The sequence below is a fragment of the Sycon ciliatum genome, chromosome 11, assembly GCF_964019385.1.
Source record: "Sycon ciliatum chromosome 11, ocSycCili1.1, whole genome shotgun sequence".
In the NCBI taxonomy this organism is placed as follows: Eukaryota; Metazoa; Porifera; class Calcarea; order Leucosolenida; family Sycettidae; genus Sycon; species Sycon ciliatum.
Window position 1 is genome coordinate 9,168,072 of NC_088653.1, and position 16,903 is coordinate 9,184,974.

Consider the following 16,903-nt stretch of genomic DNA (forward strand, 5'->3'; position numbering starts at 1 on the left):
CTCAGTATCAGGTTACTGGTTAAAACTAATGATGGGTTATACCCAAACATTTAGTGACCCAAAAGTGACGTTCGCAGCAGAAACGTCCCTGTGTGGGTGTTTGGAATGAGTGCAATAATGCAGTTTACTAAGACTGCGGAAAGGATGCAATAGTTTCAAATATTAATAGCAGTGAGTACACTCAAACGTCTTTTATCCGCACGCCTCAGATACTGGCACGCCTCACTACTGGGCACCTTTAGCTTGAGTTCCTATGGCAAACCTGCTTCCAATTTGGGGGTTTGAATTATTTTTCGTGTACACTAGTGTCAATTTATCACTGCCCACCTGTGCAATTCACTCATTTTCATCAAGACATTGTATTTTATCCTGAATATGGGTAATATGTGCCAAAAACACTTCTTCAAAAAGCGGTATAATACATGGTAGACGAGCTGTCCTGAGATAACGGAAAACCTGAGATACGGGCAGTGACGTTCGAGCTCATACTGAATCGCTCGCTCCAGCAATAATATTTAGTAAAAGAGAACATATCAGAGAAAACCAGAACATTTGTGCAAGTCGATCTCTCCAATTTCGCTCAAATTTTGCAGGTAAGTTTCCTTTGGGGTTAAGATTGACTGTGCAAATCACGTGCCCCGTGACACCAGATTGCCAGGTCTCGTAGATCACGGTTCATCAGTTATTCTGAGTCACATTGATCAAGTGTACGTGTACTTACAAGGATCGCCCGTTGATATTTAGATTGGATCACAAGCATTTTGATGCCCGGCTAAAGAGCACGCTGGTCGCGTTGTAGACCTTCCAACCGGGACTTTCCCGCAACATGCAGCACAGAGACTAGGGTGAGTAGGGGCCAAATTGCGTTGTTCATCACGTAAGAAATCTGTGATGTGGGCACGTCACGTACCACATGGAACCAGTGTAGCCTGTGCTGGTCAACTCCAAGCGACCTTGATGGCATGCTCGATGGTCATTCCTTGCTGTTGCAGATCTACATCAAGCATCAGCATGTAAACTAGCCACGGTTCCTGTTGAGCCATGTTCGGGGTGTTCGAGGTTAGTGTGAAATATGCATACTGTCAGCTTCGCCAATAACGACTGCTGATAAAACGACAATTCGCGAATAATGACAGAATTTCCATGCCCAGAGCAAAGTCCCACCCCATGTAATACATATAATGAGACTTTGGGTATAACGACATTTTGCGAATAAGGACACCTTTTTGACGCCCACCGAGTGTCGTTATAAGCGAAGTTGACTGCACCTGTTCTCACTGCAAGAGGACATATCTCCAAGACGTCTTGCCAATGCAATACTGCTAGCGCTGTAACGATAGTGTCTGCGGGTTCTGAGCAGAGCATGCAGGAAATATGATGTGTCTTACCTCCTTCATTATGGTCCGTTTCGAATAGCACATCAGGAACGATCGTGATCGTGTTGTGAACCGGAAATCATTATTCTACATCATGAAGCATATGATTTCATCATTCCTCTTGCGGTAAAGTTCAAAAACTACATGCCAAACAGTCAACAAATGTTGCACCGAAAAATTGTGGTGGCGCAAGGAGAAGCTTGTCGTTTGGAGTGACAAGTTGTCACCGCTACTTTTCCTTGTCAGAGTCAACAATACACTTCGTTTTGCAGCTGGTCTACAAAGCCGAAGTGATACGCCGTAATGTTAACCCAGCACGTGTGTACTTCGGAGCGACAGAGCCAACGTTCAAGACCCGGTACGGAAACCACAAGGACACATTCAACCACGAGCGGAGACGAAAGAGCACCGAACTATCCAAGTATGTCTGGAAATTGACGGAGAGACAGGAAGACTGCTCGATCCAGTGGAGTATTTCAGAACGAGCACAAGCCTACAACAACATCAGCAAAATGTGCCAACTTTGCCTCTCGGAGAAGTTCCGATCATAATCGCGGATAGAGAAACATGCTTCAACAAGGAAAGCGAGCTTATCTCGAAGTGGAGACATACCAGAAAATTCTCGCTCGCGAACTACACCGGGGTCACATGATGAGATATGCGGTGTTCCCACACACACACGCGCACGCCCGCACGCACACAAGCACGCACGCCCGCACGCACACACACACACACACACACACACAACCACACACACACACACTCTATCTCTCTCTCTCTCTCTCGTGCACACACATGTACACCCTCACTCTTTCACACTCACACCAAACCACATTTTTGCGCCATTACCGACACTGGTATCTGCAATGTAACATACTACCCATCCCTTTGGCGTGACACAACTACCACTGAAACCTACTTAATTCCTGCGTCGGTTCTACATGTATCTCCCATCTTGGTTATAGCAATATACCTCAGCCATGACACTTGCATTCATATTACGCACAGTGTATTCCAGCGCTGATGTTATCTCCTCAAGCTTCGTGGTTGCAGCACTGCCTTAGCCTACATTACAATTACCCTATATAACTAGCGAATAGCATTATTATGTTTTATCGTCTGATGAATGTTTTTTGAAACACGAAACTCGGAGTTGCGAGAAAGGTTTTTGGTCTGTGTGGTTCTGCCTCGTGTGGTATAAGCTCTGCCCTTGTTGAGGTATTGAGCATTATTTGCAGCAAAGACCCCAGACACTTTGTTTTATGTACTACGTATACATGTATATTAAGTTAAGGGGGCGTTCGAATTGTCTTCAGCAACTGTTCGAGCAATTTTTTTAAAGAGATTAGTTGAAGTGTCCCATTACAAGAACGTTTTCTACCATTTTAGAGTTTTCAGTGGAATTGTCGATGACGTCCGATAAGATCGACCATCTCCACGCACTATGTGACGTAGCTATTCCAAACCCTTCGGAAAAAAGTCAAAGAACGACAATTCGAACAAGCCCTAAGTGAAAAGCCATAAAAGAAAAGAATTCCTTCTGCTCATGCTACCCTGTCCGTGACCGTCTTTCCTAGCACCTCACTTCACTCGAACCATGTTTCTCTACGGATTATTCTCTACCAACCACCTCTCCCCTGTTCCTACTTTTACATCTGTCATTGTGTTTCCTGTGTGTTCTATTGGCAATGTAGGTAATGGAAATTGTTCGACATGCCGCTGGGAAGAAGACTGCTGACCCTCACAACCGTCGTTTTCTTCAGGTAATAGAAAGCACATAATGTTATGAGTTATGACTAAGTTTCCACCGGTGTAACCAGATAATTATACCGTCAGCAAGTGTGACAAAGGGCACAAAACTGACCAGGAGTACTTAGCTAAAAAACTGACAAGGAATGCTCAGATTCCCCTTCCATGTTTACAATAATAAACTTGAACCTCCCAATTTGGGTGGTCTGTTACTTTGCGTCGTTGGGTTGTAGTAAAACCGGTACGCCCAATTGTCTTACTAGAAAAGTCTTTATACAGTAACGTTCGGCATTCTTTGTTGCTGTGGGACAAAGCCCGTGCTCATCTTCGTTGCGCTTTCCTTCCCCTCTTTAGATATTTCCTTACCTGAGCCTCCCAAGTTGGAAGGTTGTTGGTTTACACCTCTTAGATTTGTTGGAGTGAGGTGTTAGGTCGTTGAATGTCTCAGTACTCCTTGTCAGTTTTGTGCCCTGTTGTCGCATATGCTGACGGTGTATTACGTGGTTGCACTGAGGGACAGTTGGTTATAACTTGTAACATTTTGCCCTTTCTTTATTTTTTACATGATTACATTGGCTAAAGATCCGAGCTCTTCAGGTAAAGTCTTTATTATCTTTTATACTGAGTATTCGAAGTATCCCGTTGCTATGGAGAGTATCGTGGCAATTGAGGTCATTCACTGATGTTATGTACTTGTACATAGTAATAATTATTGTTAAAAATGGATGAAGTTTCGTTTTCAATCCGTGCATATGGTAAAAAGTCGTCTGTACTTTCAATACGTTTCACAAAGCTATCACCGACTCATTTTTTCGATGTCCACCATCCTAGTGTTGAAAGTAGCAAGAATCTTTATAGATTCATTTCCTGCTTGTGTTTAAATTCAGGCAAGTACATGTGTGCAGTGCATGCCGCTTTCCGAAAGAACCATATAGCATGTGGACAAGCTGATCTTCTCATTTACATTAAATTCATAAAAAAATTCATCTCCACTTAAGAAATGTGCTCCTCACATACTTTACTGTCAAACAGATGAACACTGCCAACTATGGAGCATTATCATCTTCACAGCCTTTAAGGAAAAGTTGCCTTCAACACTTATATCCAGTAATTGTTATTCTTTACTAAGAAAATGGTGGGCATCACGCAACTGCGTTATAAAGGAAAGGGGGTTTATCAACTGACAACCCCTCTATTCAGTTGCTATTCACAGTGAGTGGCCCGAAACGTCACAATTTTTGACGTCACTAATAAAGAATTTTCATCCAGCGGATGCGCCAAGTGTGAATAGCAACTGCATAGAGTGGTTGTAAGTTTACGAACCCCCTATTCTTTAATTGTTGTTCTTGTGTGAATGAAGCTGAAGACACCACTGCAGCTGTACTTATGGTTGATAAATATGGTGGTAAAGACACACCTGGCAATATGGCGGTAAACACACGCCTGCCCACACACGCTCCCTAGGCTGCAAAGTTCTGGCACAGAGCTCTCCTTCTCACCACCACCACCATCAGTTCGCGCCTGGCGCCTGGTCGATGCATGGCTGGCGGTATCCGGCATAGCAGGCTGGTACATCAAGTAGCGCATGGCACATAGATGATGACACAGCAACGATATAGCTCAATTGCGACGTACGTTTCGTCCCCGCTGGACTCATCAGGCAATCTTCTTCTTGGATGTCTTCATACGGAGCTTGACTCGGAGCTTGACTCATATTTAGCAACCATAAGTACAGCTGCAGTGGTGTCTTCAGCTTCATTCTCCCGAGTCAAGCGCCAAGTGTGAATAGCAACTGCATAGAGTGGTTGTAAGTTGACGAACCCCCTATTCTTTAATTGTTGTTCTTGTGTGAATGAAGCTGAAGACACCACTGCAGCTGTACTTATGGTTGATAAATATGGTGGTAAAGACACACCTGGCAATATGGCGGTAAACACACGCCTGCCCACACACGCTCCCTAGGCTGCAAAGTTCTGGCACAGAGCTCTCCTCCTCACCACCACCATCATCAGTTCGCGCCTGGCGCCTGGTCGATGCACGGCTGGCGGTATCCGGCATAGCAGGCTGGTACATCAAGTAGCGCATGGCACATAGATGATGACACAGCAACGATATAGCTCGATTGCGACATACGTTTCGTCCCCGCTGGACTCATCAGGCAATCTTCTTCTTGGATGTCTTCATACGGAGCTTGACTCGGAGCTTGACTCATATTTATCAACCATAAGTACAGCTGCAGTGGTGTCTTCAGCTTCATTCTCCCGTGTCAAGCTCCGTATGAAGACATCCAAGAAGAAGATTACCTGATGAGTCCAGCGGGGACGAAACGTACGTCGCAATCGAGCTATGTCGTTGCTGTGTCATCATCTATGTGCCATGCGCTACTTGATGTACCAGCCTGCTTTGCCAGATACCGCCAGCCATGCATCGACCAGGCGCCAGGCGCGAACTGATGGTGGTGGTGGTAAGAAGGAGAGGTCTGTGCCAGAACTTTGCAGCCTAGAGAGCGTGTGTGGGCAGGCATGTGTTTACCGCCATATTGCCAGGTGTGTCTTTACCACCATATTTATCAACCATGTTGTTCTTGTGTGTATTATATATACGCAGACTTACCTTCAGCTGGAGGAATTTTATTCCGAAGGCCAAGTGGACGCTAACACTCTAGTTGTTCTAGTTAGCGGGGAACAACTTGTTGGGAAGTCGACACTGATCAAGACATTGAGAGAAGAAGGAAACAACGGCACATCAAACGACTCGAAACGAACCCGAGGCATCCAGATGTCCAACTTCACTGATAATCTTGGTCAGCATTTGCGTATCAAAGATCTCGCTGGGCAGGACGCGTTTTCAGCGACACACGACATTTTCTGCCTATCCACATCAGTACCAAGCCTCGGTCTTGCTGTTGTCAATAGTAAATGGGACGAGAAACTGATTACAACAAGCATAACCACCACAGTTGGTCGGTTTTTGAGCCGGAGGCCACCATCGGTAACATCAGGTCAGTGCTATATTTTATCAAATGCATTTTGTGAAAATTTGTTTGTGTCTGTTGATCCGTATGTCGGCATGTACTGTAGCAGACATGGACATTCAGTTGATTGACCGGGGCCGGCGCCCTCAGCGCGAACAGAACACTGCGTGCAGTGCACATGTTGATCTGATACGACCAGCGCTCTGCAGAGCATAAATACATGTGTGTTCCGCTTGTTCACGGCCGCATGGCGAGTGCCCTGGGGCCGCTAGAAGTGTGACCGGATTTCCATGTCCACGACACTACATGAATGAATGAATGATTGGGGTATGTGTTTGATTCTGTATACTGGTGCAGGTTTATGTGTGTGTGTGTGCATGCAGCCAGGTATGTGTGTGTGTGTGTGTGTGTGTGTGTGTGTGTGTGTGTGTGCATGCAGGTGTGTGTGTGTGTTTATGTGTGTGTGTTATTTATAGTGGTGTGCATGGGTAGTCGGATACCCATGCAGCCCGTGAGGATCTCGTGTAGACGGGTACAGAATAGTACCTGAAAACCCGAAGTCGCTGATGGCATCATGTACAGTGCACATGTACAAATTCATGTAGTACTCTGCATGTCTATCCAGTGTGTAAGGGAAGGAGTGCATTGTGCTGTCACCATGGAAACATTACCCAATGGGGTATCCGTGCTACCCGTAGAAAACTACCCCAAAAATCCCTGAAGAAAAGTGCTACCTGACTCAGCCCTAGATATTCATCTCTCTGTCCATGGTAAATGCCTGTAGTAAGTCCTTGGGTTGAAACATTGGTGAAGGTCGAGCACATGTGCGTCAATATGGGCCCGGGAGCGTATGTGGTCCCGCCGATATTTTGGATACGTGAAATCAGACTGTTTTTCACATGAACAAACAGTTTTATTCACAAGTGCTGTGCACTACACTGTACACTGTACTAACGAATTGTTACTGCACATCAAGCTGAACATGCACTGCCCCATGTACTGGGTCTTTCCTTTTGCCCATGCGTTTCACACGGAGGTGGTCTAGAAAATGAGATAAGAGTGTCGACACATGGCACCTGGGCGCGTGCACGGATAGTGGACATTATACAAATCTTCAAGTTATTCCAAACTTTCCATAGTTGGTCTTTTCACGCTGTGTGTGTGCAGTGGGTAACAGTTTTACCACACAGAGCACTATGGTCTGTGCCTGAAGTTCTGTAACACTACCAGTCTACTGGATACCCTCACTATCGTGCTGCATGAATCACGTGGCACAAGTCCACAGACTTGTCACGTGCACATACATGCAGTCCCGCCTCATCTTTGCTGCAACAATGAGCCCATAACTGACAAGTGAGAAAACAGCAAGCAGCTTCTGGATCGAAAACGTTCAGATCCGTTATTGTTGAGAGCCTTGAATGGAAGAGCCGTGCCCTTGGTTCAAATACTCTGCTCCCTTCTCCAATCGAGCAACGTCCGAAATGTCCATACAAAAATTTTCTATGCCCAATGGAGCCCAAGATTTTCGGAAACATTCAGAGAACTCGCATCTGTCTTCTCCATCTCCAGACTTTGCTCTCCAGAGATCTGATAATAGAATCGGCCTGATCGGCATTAGCTGCTTCTTCTTTATTTGTCGCAGAAACAGCAGCGCACACTTCTGACTGGCCTGTGCAGCCACTTCTCCAGTAGATTGCCAAGGTTTTCAGCCCGAGACCGAACACATGGAGGTCAGGCATGGTTCCATCCTCACTCACGAGATATATCTTCGAGGCCGCTCATAACACCCTAGTACGTACTATTGGTCGCCAATTCATTTGAAGTAGCATTAGCACAATTGCTCTAAAACACTGTTTTGACTAATTTTTTAGCTGCATGCTATGATATTGCGGAGAGCGTGTTGCTTAAAATCACCTTTCCTCAAATCTCCTCACCACAAATATTTTTTTGTTTGCATTTCCCATCTCTTGTTGTTGCAAATACAGACCAGCCGTTCACTGTCATGATCATTGCGACCTTCCGCGACGAGATCAAGAGAGAGGATCATGGAGAACTTGCTGCAAAGCTTGCCACAAGTTATAGTAGTGTCAAGGGGGAGTTTGGTGATAAACTCCACTTTCAAGGACCCTTTGCTATCAATGCCACCGTCAATGACGCAAGCTTCGACCGCCTGAGAGAAAAACTTTCTGTGGTTTGCACAGATATCCTGAGCGTAAGTAAAACTGTAAACCATGTTTCAATTACTACTAGTGGAGAAACTAGGGGATAGTAAAGGGATCAGGAAAGATAAAGTGTGGTAGGGAGAGGTATAGATGGAAAAATGGAGAGAAAGAGGGAGAGGTATAAAGAGATAGATAATGAGAACGAGAAAGAGAAAGAGAAAAGAGCATGAGAGAAGAGAAAGAGAGAAAGAGAGGCAGAAAGAGAATGAGAGAAAGAGAGGCAGAAAGAGAAGAAGAGAAAGATGGAAAAATGATGGAGGGAAAGAGTTGGGGAGACAGAGAGTGAGATTGGGAGTTAAAGAGAGACGGAGATAGAACTGCAATGCACACCAGTGCATTAGACAGAGTTTATAATCATTTATGGTGATCCGCACTTGCACCTCTCCCGTGAATTGTGGATTTGGTTATGAAAGAACTATTCAAACTGGAAAGAAACCTTATACGATGTTCCAAGAATGACCTTCACAAAATAATGTGCGACATAGAAAGTGACAATCTGCAGGGATGGTGCCTGGATCATGGCCTGACACGAGGGAAAATATGGATCAGCAATTTTTGGTCCAAGACCACATGGCTGTGAGTCTGATCTACTCAGCCACCAGGACAAGGTCCTAGGGGTCTGGAGATTTTTTATCTTTTCAGGCAGTTCACTTCCCCGACTCATCCTTTGAATTATCCAATTATCCATGAGCACTCGGCCGAAGGCTAGAGATAGGCACCCATCGAGCTAGAATCCAGCAGCCAAAGGTGGGGCCATGCATCATATGGATATTAAATGATGGTAGGTAAACAACAAAGAGAAACACACAACCCTTTTCTAAATATCGATCATAAGAAACATGAGAGAGTTTGGAGGAAAATAGGACCGAAAGAACTCCGCCACCCACCCCAGAGCATTACAAAGCAAGGACCTTACGCAGGATAGCTGCCGAGCCAAGGAGAGCATTATTTTGCCATTCAGATACAGGGCAGTAGCTGGTGATACCGATGGTGTCAAGGTATCCTCGCAACTGTTTGGAAACATGCCCAAAGCCCCAACTACTATAGGAACAATCTGAGTATCAACTTGCCATAGGCGATGGATTTCGCAAGCAAGAAGTTGATACTTGGCACGTTTCTCAACTTCCTTTTCAGCAACGCGTGGATCACCAGGTACAGCAATGTCAATGATCAGGGCCTTCTTGGCAGATCCATCCACCAGAACAATATCAGGCCGTCGGTGCTTAGTGAAGCGATCGCACCGGATGGTGAAATCCCACAGAATCTTGATCTTCTTGTCCTGCGGAGAGATTTTGGCATCTGAAGAATCTCTTTCTTCAGGCACATTATCCTCAGGTGCAGGATGCTCTTGTGGCATTGCATCGGTCTTGGTATGCTCAAGAAGTCTTTATACCCGTGTCATGTGCAAACGTGCACTTCTCGATGACTGGAAATACTCTGCCGCACTATTAGACTTCAGCGGTGCATTTGATACCATTGTCCGTGAGAAGGCGCTAGCGCGGTTTTCAGACTCTGGAGCTGCCACTGATGTCGTTGCCACTCTGATCTCGGACACGACGGTGAGAGTGAAGCTCAGTTCTCATTTAGGCAAAGCATTTGCTACAAATATCGGTAGTGCAAGGGATCCGCTCTCTCCCATCATATACAATGTGTATGCTGAGGGTGCCATGCGCCACCTTGATCCTATGCTATCACACTTATCTTTTCCAGCACCAACCACCCAATATGCAGACGACACAACAATCCATGACACGGAGAGGCGAGAAGTCGAGGAGATGGTGGAGAAATCAAGTGAAAAATTCAAATTACCTAATGTTAAATATGCAGAAAACACAATATATTACAGTAACTAAAGCCGACTCCTCTTGGCAATCTGTCAAGCTGCTTGACTCTTTGTTAGGGTCCGCAGAGGATATTCAGGCAAGAATAGGTGCTGCAAATAGAGCGTTCGGTTCGATTTCATGGAAGCGTCATAAACTGAGCTCCAGACAGTTTGTATGTTCTCTGCCCTCATTCTGCCTATCCTGTTGTATAACTGAGGACTGTGGGCACTGACACAGTAACTCAGTACTCGGCTGGATGCGTGTCACCGAAGAAAATTGCGGTACCTGCTTGGTGTTGTGTACCCTCACCACATGTCAATTGTGACGGTGTACTCCTCAACGCGACAAGACCCAGTCAGCACTACCTGTCGCAGACGTCGGCTGCTCTGGCTGGGCCATGTTGTTTGCGATGGACCTAACTCAGCGTCCTACCAAGCACTGGAGATGGCAATTAATACCCGGGACATCAAGCGCCCACGTGGCCGACCCCATCTCAGATGGATTGACAATATTAAAAATGATGTAAAGCACGCCGATGTTGATATTTCTGAATGTTTTGAACTGGCTCTAGACAAGAAAAAATGGCGGATGCTTGTGGAAAAATGTGCTGCGCTTGCGTAGTTGTTCTTACTGTGGTGTTTTATTGTTCATCTATTGTTCATGGCATAATGCCTTTTGTTTGATAATCTCACATGCGGGAAACTTGCAGTTGCAACAACATTCTGTTTCACCATACGTTTATGGAAGTTCTTCCCTTCATGAGGATAATACACTTCCTCCATTACACAAAGATGTGCGCTGCTGGAGAGCGGTTGCACTTTTTGGTGCTCTGCTCTCTTGGTGCACATCGATAGCACAGAAAGTAATGGCAACCTTCTGTGCTTGTTTTATTCTTGCCGAAGACTGTGGAGTAGTGGGCGAGCGGTGCTCTGGTGTTTGTTTTGTTTCATGAAGAAAGTTTTGAGAGAGCCGGTCCACGAAACGGTCAGCAAAGGAGTTGGAGGAAACCAACAAAAAAAGGGACGGAAAACTCACGAGCGTATCAGTTTGGGACATGGTTGGTTCAAACTCTGCGAGAGCTGGGCAAGCTAGATCTTTTGCTGAAGGAAATGAAACGACTCAAGCTGGATGTTCTTGGTCTGTATGAAACGCGTTGGAGCGGAGAAGGCCATTTCGCCAGCGGTGACAAGTTGGTAATTTCAAGCGGCTCGCCGGACGGTGGATATGGCGGAGTGGCTGTCGTTCTGAGCGCAGCGGTGAAGAACAGCTTATTATCATACACACCAGTATCAAATCGTCTCTTGGTGGTGCGCATACAGGCAACTCCTGTCCCTATTACCATCATTCAAGTGTACGCGCCGACCTCGTCATGCTCGGCAGAGGAAATAGATGATTTCTATGAAAAATTGCATGCTGTTATGGACGCCATGAAGAGTCGTCAGGTATGTGTGTTTATGGGCGATTTCAACGCCAAGTTGGGAGTTGAGAGAGACTTTGAAAGCGGTGTTTGGGAATATGGCCTTGGACAGCGCAATGAACGTGGGGACATGCTTGCAGAGTTCTGTAAGATTAATGGCTTGGTCATTTGTAACACAGCTTTTCAGCATAATCTGCGCAGTCGCTATACATGGATATCTCCTGATGGTTGCACCTGTAATTTAATCGACTATGTCATGATCAGCAAGTCGTGGTTCTCCAGTGTGCTGGATTCCAGAGCTCGCCCTGGCGCTGAATGTGACACTGATCACCATCTAGTTACATTGAAGTTACGTACCAAGCATTTCCGTCAGGTTCGCTGCAAGTCTATGGCTGTTCGACCGTTCGACGTGGTGAGACTGCGGAATCCTGACGTCTCGGAAAAGTATTCAGTGGCGACTGAGTATCGTTTCAGCTTGCTGCAGGACCAGTACAATGAGGAATGCACACCAGATTGTTGTATTATGATGTAATGCATTACGTAGCCATGCAAGAGCATGCGCGAGATACACATCTCGCAGCTGCCTACTTTCATGCAGGATCCTTTAGATGTCGTGTCCTTATGATTTGCCTACAATGGCCAAGTGAGAATATAATCCTATCGTAAACAACTAACTTGTTTACCCCGAAACATGGTGTCAGAAGTAAACTAAATAAACGCCCTAGAATTGTCGCAGTAGCGCCACCGGTGCAAGAGGTAAAATGGCAGAAGCAGCCGGATTTACCCCGCCGTCGATGGATTGGCAAGCCGCAGATTTACCTGACGAATTCGAGCGGTTCCAACAATACTGCCTTCTAGTTTTCCAAGGGCCCTTTTCCGACAAGTCCGACAAGGAAAAGGTCGCCTATGTCATGCTATGGATCGGGAGAACTGGTGTTGATGCTTTCAATAGTTTCGAGTGGGATAATGCAAGCGACAAATCCAAAGTAGCTGCCGTCTTCAAGAAATTTAATAAGTATTTGCAGCCACGGGTAAATGCACGACTGGCTCGGTTTGAGCTTCAGAAATACCGCCAGCAACCCGACGAGTCTGTAGATGATTTCTTTGCGAGGTGTAAGAAGAAGACGTCCAAGTGCAAGTTCAGGGACGCTCAGGAGACTAACGATCGCCTGATAGAACAGCTAATCGTGGGGACGAAGCACTCGAAAGTGCAAGAACGCCTGCTGGAGGGTGGTAGTGATTTGACTCTGGACGAAGCGCTTGACAAGGCCCGTACTTATGAAGCAACACAGCGCCACATGGAGCAGCTGTCCACCGCCGCCAGCAGCAGCCGTCTACCTGAAATGGTTCACGCCATTTCCAAATCTGTGGGACACACAGACTGCGGCAAATGTGGACGAACCCACCACCCAAGCAAGTGCCCAGCGCACGGCTCCACCTGCAACAAATGCGGGAAGGCGAATCACTGGGCAAACGTATGCCGTTCGCAGGGGAGAGACGAGGCACATGGAAGGGGCCAGCAACGCGGACGCTGGCGCCAGAGGAGCCCCAGCCCGCGGGAGCGCTACCCCCAGAGGAGCCCCAGCCCACGGAGACGCTTCGACGCACTGCATTTCGACGCCGTCATCATCGACAGCGTCGAGCGTCACCAACCGCCACTAGAGCGAGAGGTGTTCGCGACCCTCAATGTCAGCCTGGACAACACCAACAGACCGGCCACCTTGAGAGCCAAGGTGGATACGGGCGCCCAGGGCAATATATTGCCACTGAGAGTGTTCTGCCAAATGTTTCCCCAGCACGTCGGACCAAACGGATACCCAAAGCCGACGTCCGTGAAGCCGTCAAGTACCACCCTCACAGCGTACGGCGGATCCAAGATAAAGCAATGCGGAACCCGTCCTATTCCGTGCTCTTACGATGGCAAGAGTCAACTCGCTGACTTCTACATCACGGACTGCCCTGGCACTGCTATCATCGGCCTCCCGACAGCGACAGCCCTGCAGTTAGTCACGCTGAACTGCGCTGTCCAGGAGAAGCCAGCGAGCATCCGAGACAAGGACGACCTGATGAAGCAATACCCGAAGTGCTTCGATGGCATTGGGAAATTCCCAGGCAAGTACCACATCACGGTGGACCCCAACGTCGTCCCGGTTGTACACCCTCCACGCCACCTCCACGCCATCGCACTGAGAGACGAGATCAAGACGGAGCTGGAGGACATGATCCAGAACGGCATCATCACCAAGATCCAGGAAGGCGAACCAACAGCGTGGGTGAACAGCCTCGTGTTCCGCCTCAAAGACAATGGCAAGCTACGCCTGTGCCTAGACCCCAAGGACCTCAATCACGCCATCCTGCGAGAGCACCACGTGGTCTCCACCATTGAGGAGATCACCCCAAAGTTGAGAGGTGCCAAAGTGTTCTCGATCGTCGACGTCAAATGTGGGTACTGGAATGTGGAGCTCGACGACGAATCCAGTTACCTCACCACCTTCAACACACCATTCGGGCGCTACAGATTCCTTCGCATGTCATTCGGCCTCAAGATGTCGCAAGATGTCTTCCAAGCAAGGATCGACCAGACGTTCGAAGGGTGCTCAGGCGTCACCGGCATCGCAGACGACAACGTCACATACGGGAGATGATGCCAAAGAACTTGATCTTGTCCTCTTTGATGCGGCATTTGTCTGGGTTCAACTTCAGGCCAGATTGTTCGCAGCGAACCATCATCTGGTGCATGTTGAGATCATGGTCCCGTACTGGAATTTCCGCGACGAGATGAGCACCGAGGACGGTCTCATCCTGAAGAGCAGTCGCGTCCTGATTCCCCCGCCAATGAGGGGGGAAATCCTCAGCAAGCTGCACGCCAGCCACCAAGGCATAGAGAAGACCAAGCTGCGAGCCAGAACGTCCGTCTTCTGGAAGGACATCAACAAGGATATCGAAGCAACTGTCTCATCTTGCACGACGTGCCAGCGCCACCAGAGCAGTCAAGCCAAGGAACCACTGGTGCAGCCCGATATTCCGCCAAGGGCATGGCACACCTTAGGCACGGACCTGTTCTACCTCGGCGGGTCAGAATACCTCATTGCCGCCGACTACTACTCCAAGTACTTTATCACCCGGAAGCTGCCTGCCGGACAAGCGACCAGCAGGGCCATCATCCAGCACCTCAAGGAGATTTTCGGTGAGCACGGCATCCCAGCCGTGCTGAAGTCGGACAACGGGCCGCAATACAGCAGCCATCTGTTCGCGGAGTTTGCTGCCGAATATGGATTCCGCCACAGTACGTCGTCGCTACATCACCCGCAGAGTAACGGGTTTATCGAATCGCAAGTCAAGATCGCTAAGAGAGCTCTCGAGAAGGCAAGGGAGAGCGGGACCGACCCACACTTAGCACTGCTGTGCATTCGCGCCACCCCAGTGTGCCAGGGCTTACCGTCGCCGGCCGAGATGCTGTTCGGTCGTCAGGTACAGGACAACCTGCCTCGCAAACACCAGCGCGACACTCGGGACGAGGCCATCCGACAGAAGCTCGAGGAACGGCAAGACCAGCAGAAAGTACACCATGACCAGCGAGCGCAGTCTCTCCGCCCCCTAGTTCCTGGTCAGCACGTCGGCATCCGCAGCCCGACCACACACCTGTGGGAACCTGGTATCGTAACCCAGTCTGTCAACGGACCACGGTCATACATGGTGCAGCCTGACCATGGGACAGAAGTGCGGCGCAACCGTACCCACCTCAGAGAGAGGCGGGTCCACTTCCCGCCGGATGTCAGTCTCGCAGGCCCTCAGCCGCCGAGTGACGTGCCGTCGCCGTGGAGCGACGTTAGCCAGTCTCAGCCGCCGTCACCGTGTGACGTCAGCCAGCCTGCTGAACCTGCCACCCAGCTGTATCGAACACGGTCTGGCCGCGCAGTCGCACCCAGGTCAATCCTGGATGTGTAGGGCCGGAGAGGCCTCATGGACCTGTTCGCTTATGTCACAGTAGCTGAGGTGCCATTGTTATATTGTACATAGAGCTATTGTTGGATACTATGTCTCTGTATTGTTAGCACGCCGTCGTGTGCCATTCATGATTGTTACCTTGTACATAGAGCTATTGTTGGATGTTATGTTCTATATTGTGAACACGCCGTCATATGCGTACGGTATGTTATGTAGGTTGTTAAACTCCTTTATGACGAAGGGGATGTTGTATTATGATGTAATGCATTACGTAGCCATGCAAGAGCATGCGCGAGATACACATCTCGCAGCTGCCTACTTTCATGCAGGATCCTTTAGATGTCGTGTCCTTATGATTTGCCTACAATGGCCAAGTGAGAATATAATCCTATCGTAAACAACTAACTTGTTTACCCCGAAACACAGATGAGTTGTGGGATCAGATTTAAGCGGGAGTTACGGAGGTTGCGGAGGAAGTAGGTGGGCGTAGAGGAAGGAAAACGCCTCCCAAGCCCTGGATCAGTGAGGAGGTGATAGCTCTGGCAGAAGGAAAGCGTATAGCCAGATGCACCGGTGAGGACCAAGAATACAAGGATCTGAAACTAGAAGTGCGCCGAAGGATTCGCTGTGACAGGAGAAAGTGGTAGAGGATAAATGTAAACACATTGAATCTTCTGGGAGGAACCATGATGTCCGAGAGGCATTCAACACCATTAAATCCATTAAAAAAATCATCGTTCCGGCCAAATCAAGCATGTATCAATGCTGCTGATGGCACGACCCTGACGGAGAAGAAAGATGTATTGCTGCGGTGGTGTGAATATTGGCAGCAGCTATTTGGCCAGCTGTCAGGCGATCAAGGGTGTTCGGCCTCGACGGAGAATGGTGCGGAAGAGCTTCCATCGCCACTGATTATCCCTGAGCCTGTGCTTCTCTTGGCTGAGATTGAGCGAGCCATATTGTCACTGAAGAAGAGGAAAGCCCCTGGACTTGATGGGATCGTGGCGGAACTGATTCAGCATGCATCCTCAGTTTGTGTTCTATTCCTACATAAACTTTGTTTGGAGATTTGGAAAACAGGGAGATGGCCAAAAGCGTGGAAACGTCAAGAAATCGTCGTGCTACCCAAAGCTGGATCAGCTAAGGAGTGTTCCAACTATCGGACCATTGCTTTGATGTCACATGCAAGCAAGATCCTTCTGACAATTATCTTGAATCGTATCAGGAGATAGAATCTGAGTTACGAGATGAGCAGGCTGGTTTTCGAGCTGGTCGCAGTACTGTAGATATGCTCTATGTTCTGCAAATCATTATCGAAAAATCTCTTGAATGGCAGAATCCTATATCCATTGTATTTATCGATTATCGTATAGCCTTTGACACAGTTAACCACT

General features: G+C 47.9%; 1 protein-coding gene across 1 annotated transcript in view; it reads left to right on the forward strand.

Moving 5' to 3' along the window:
- Positions 1–16,903, forward strand: part of LOC135827329 (uncharacterized) — a 350,751-nt gene that overhangs the window by 211,675 nt on the left and 122,173 nt on the right. Inside the window, exons 13-15 of the mRNA XM_065339849.1 lie at positions 3,071–3,139; positions 5,733–6,126; positions 8,085–8,311. Coding sequence (XP_065195921.1) covers positions 3,071–3,139; positions 5,733–6,126; positions 8,085–8,311 — 690 coding nt within the window. The remainder of the gene's footprint in view (positions 1–3,070; positions 3,140–5,732; positions 6,127–8,084; positions 8,312–16,903) is intronic.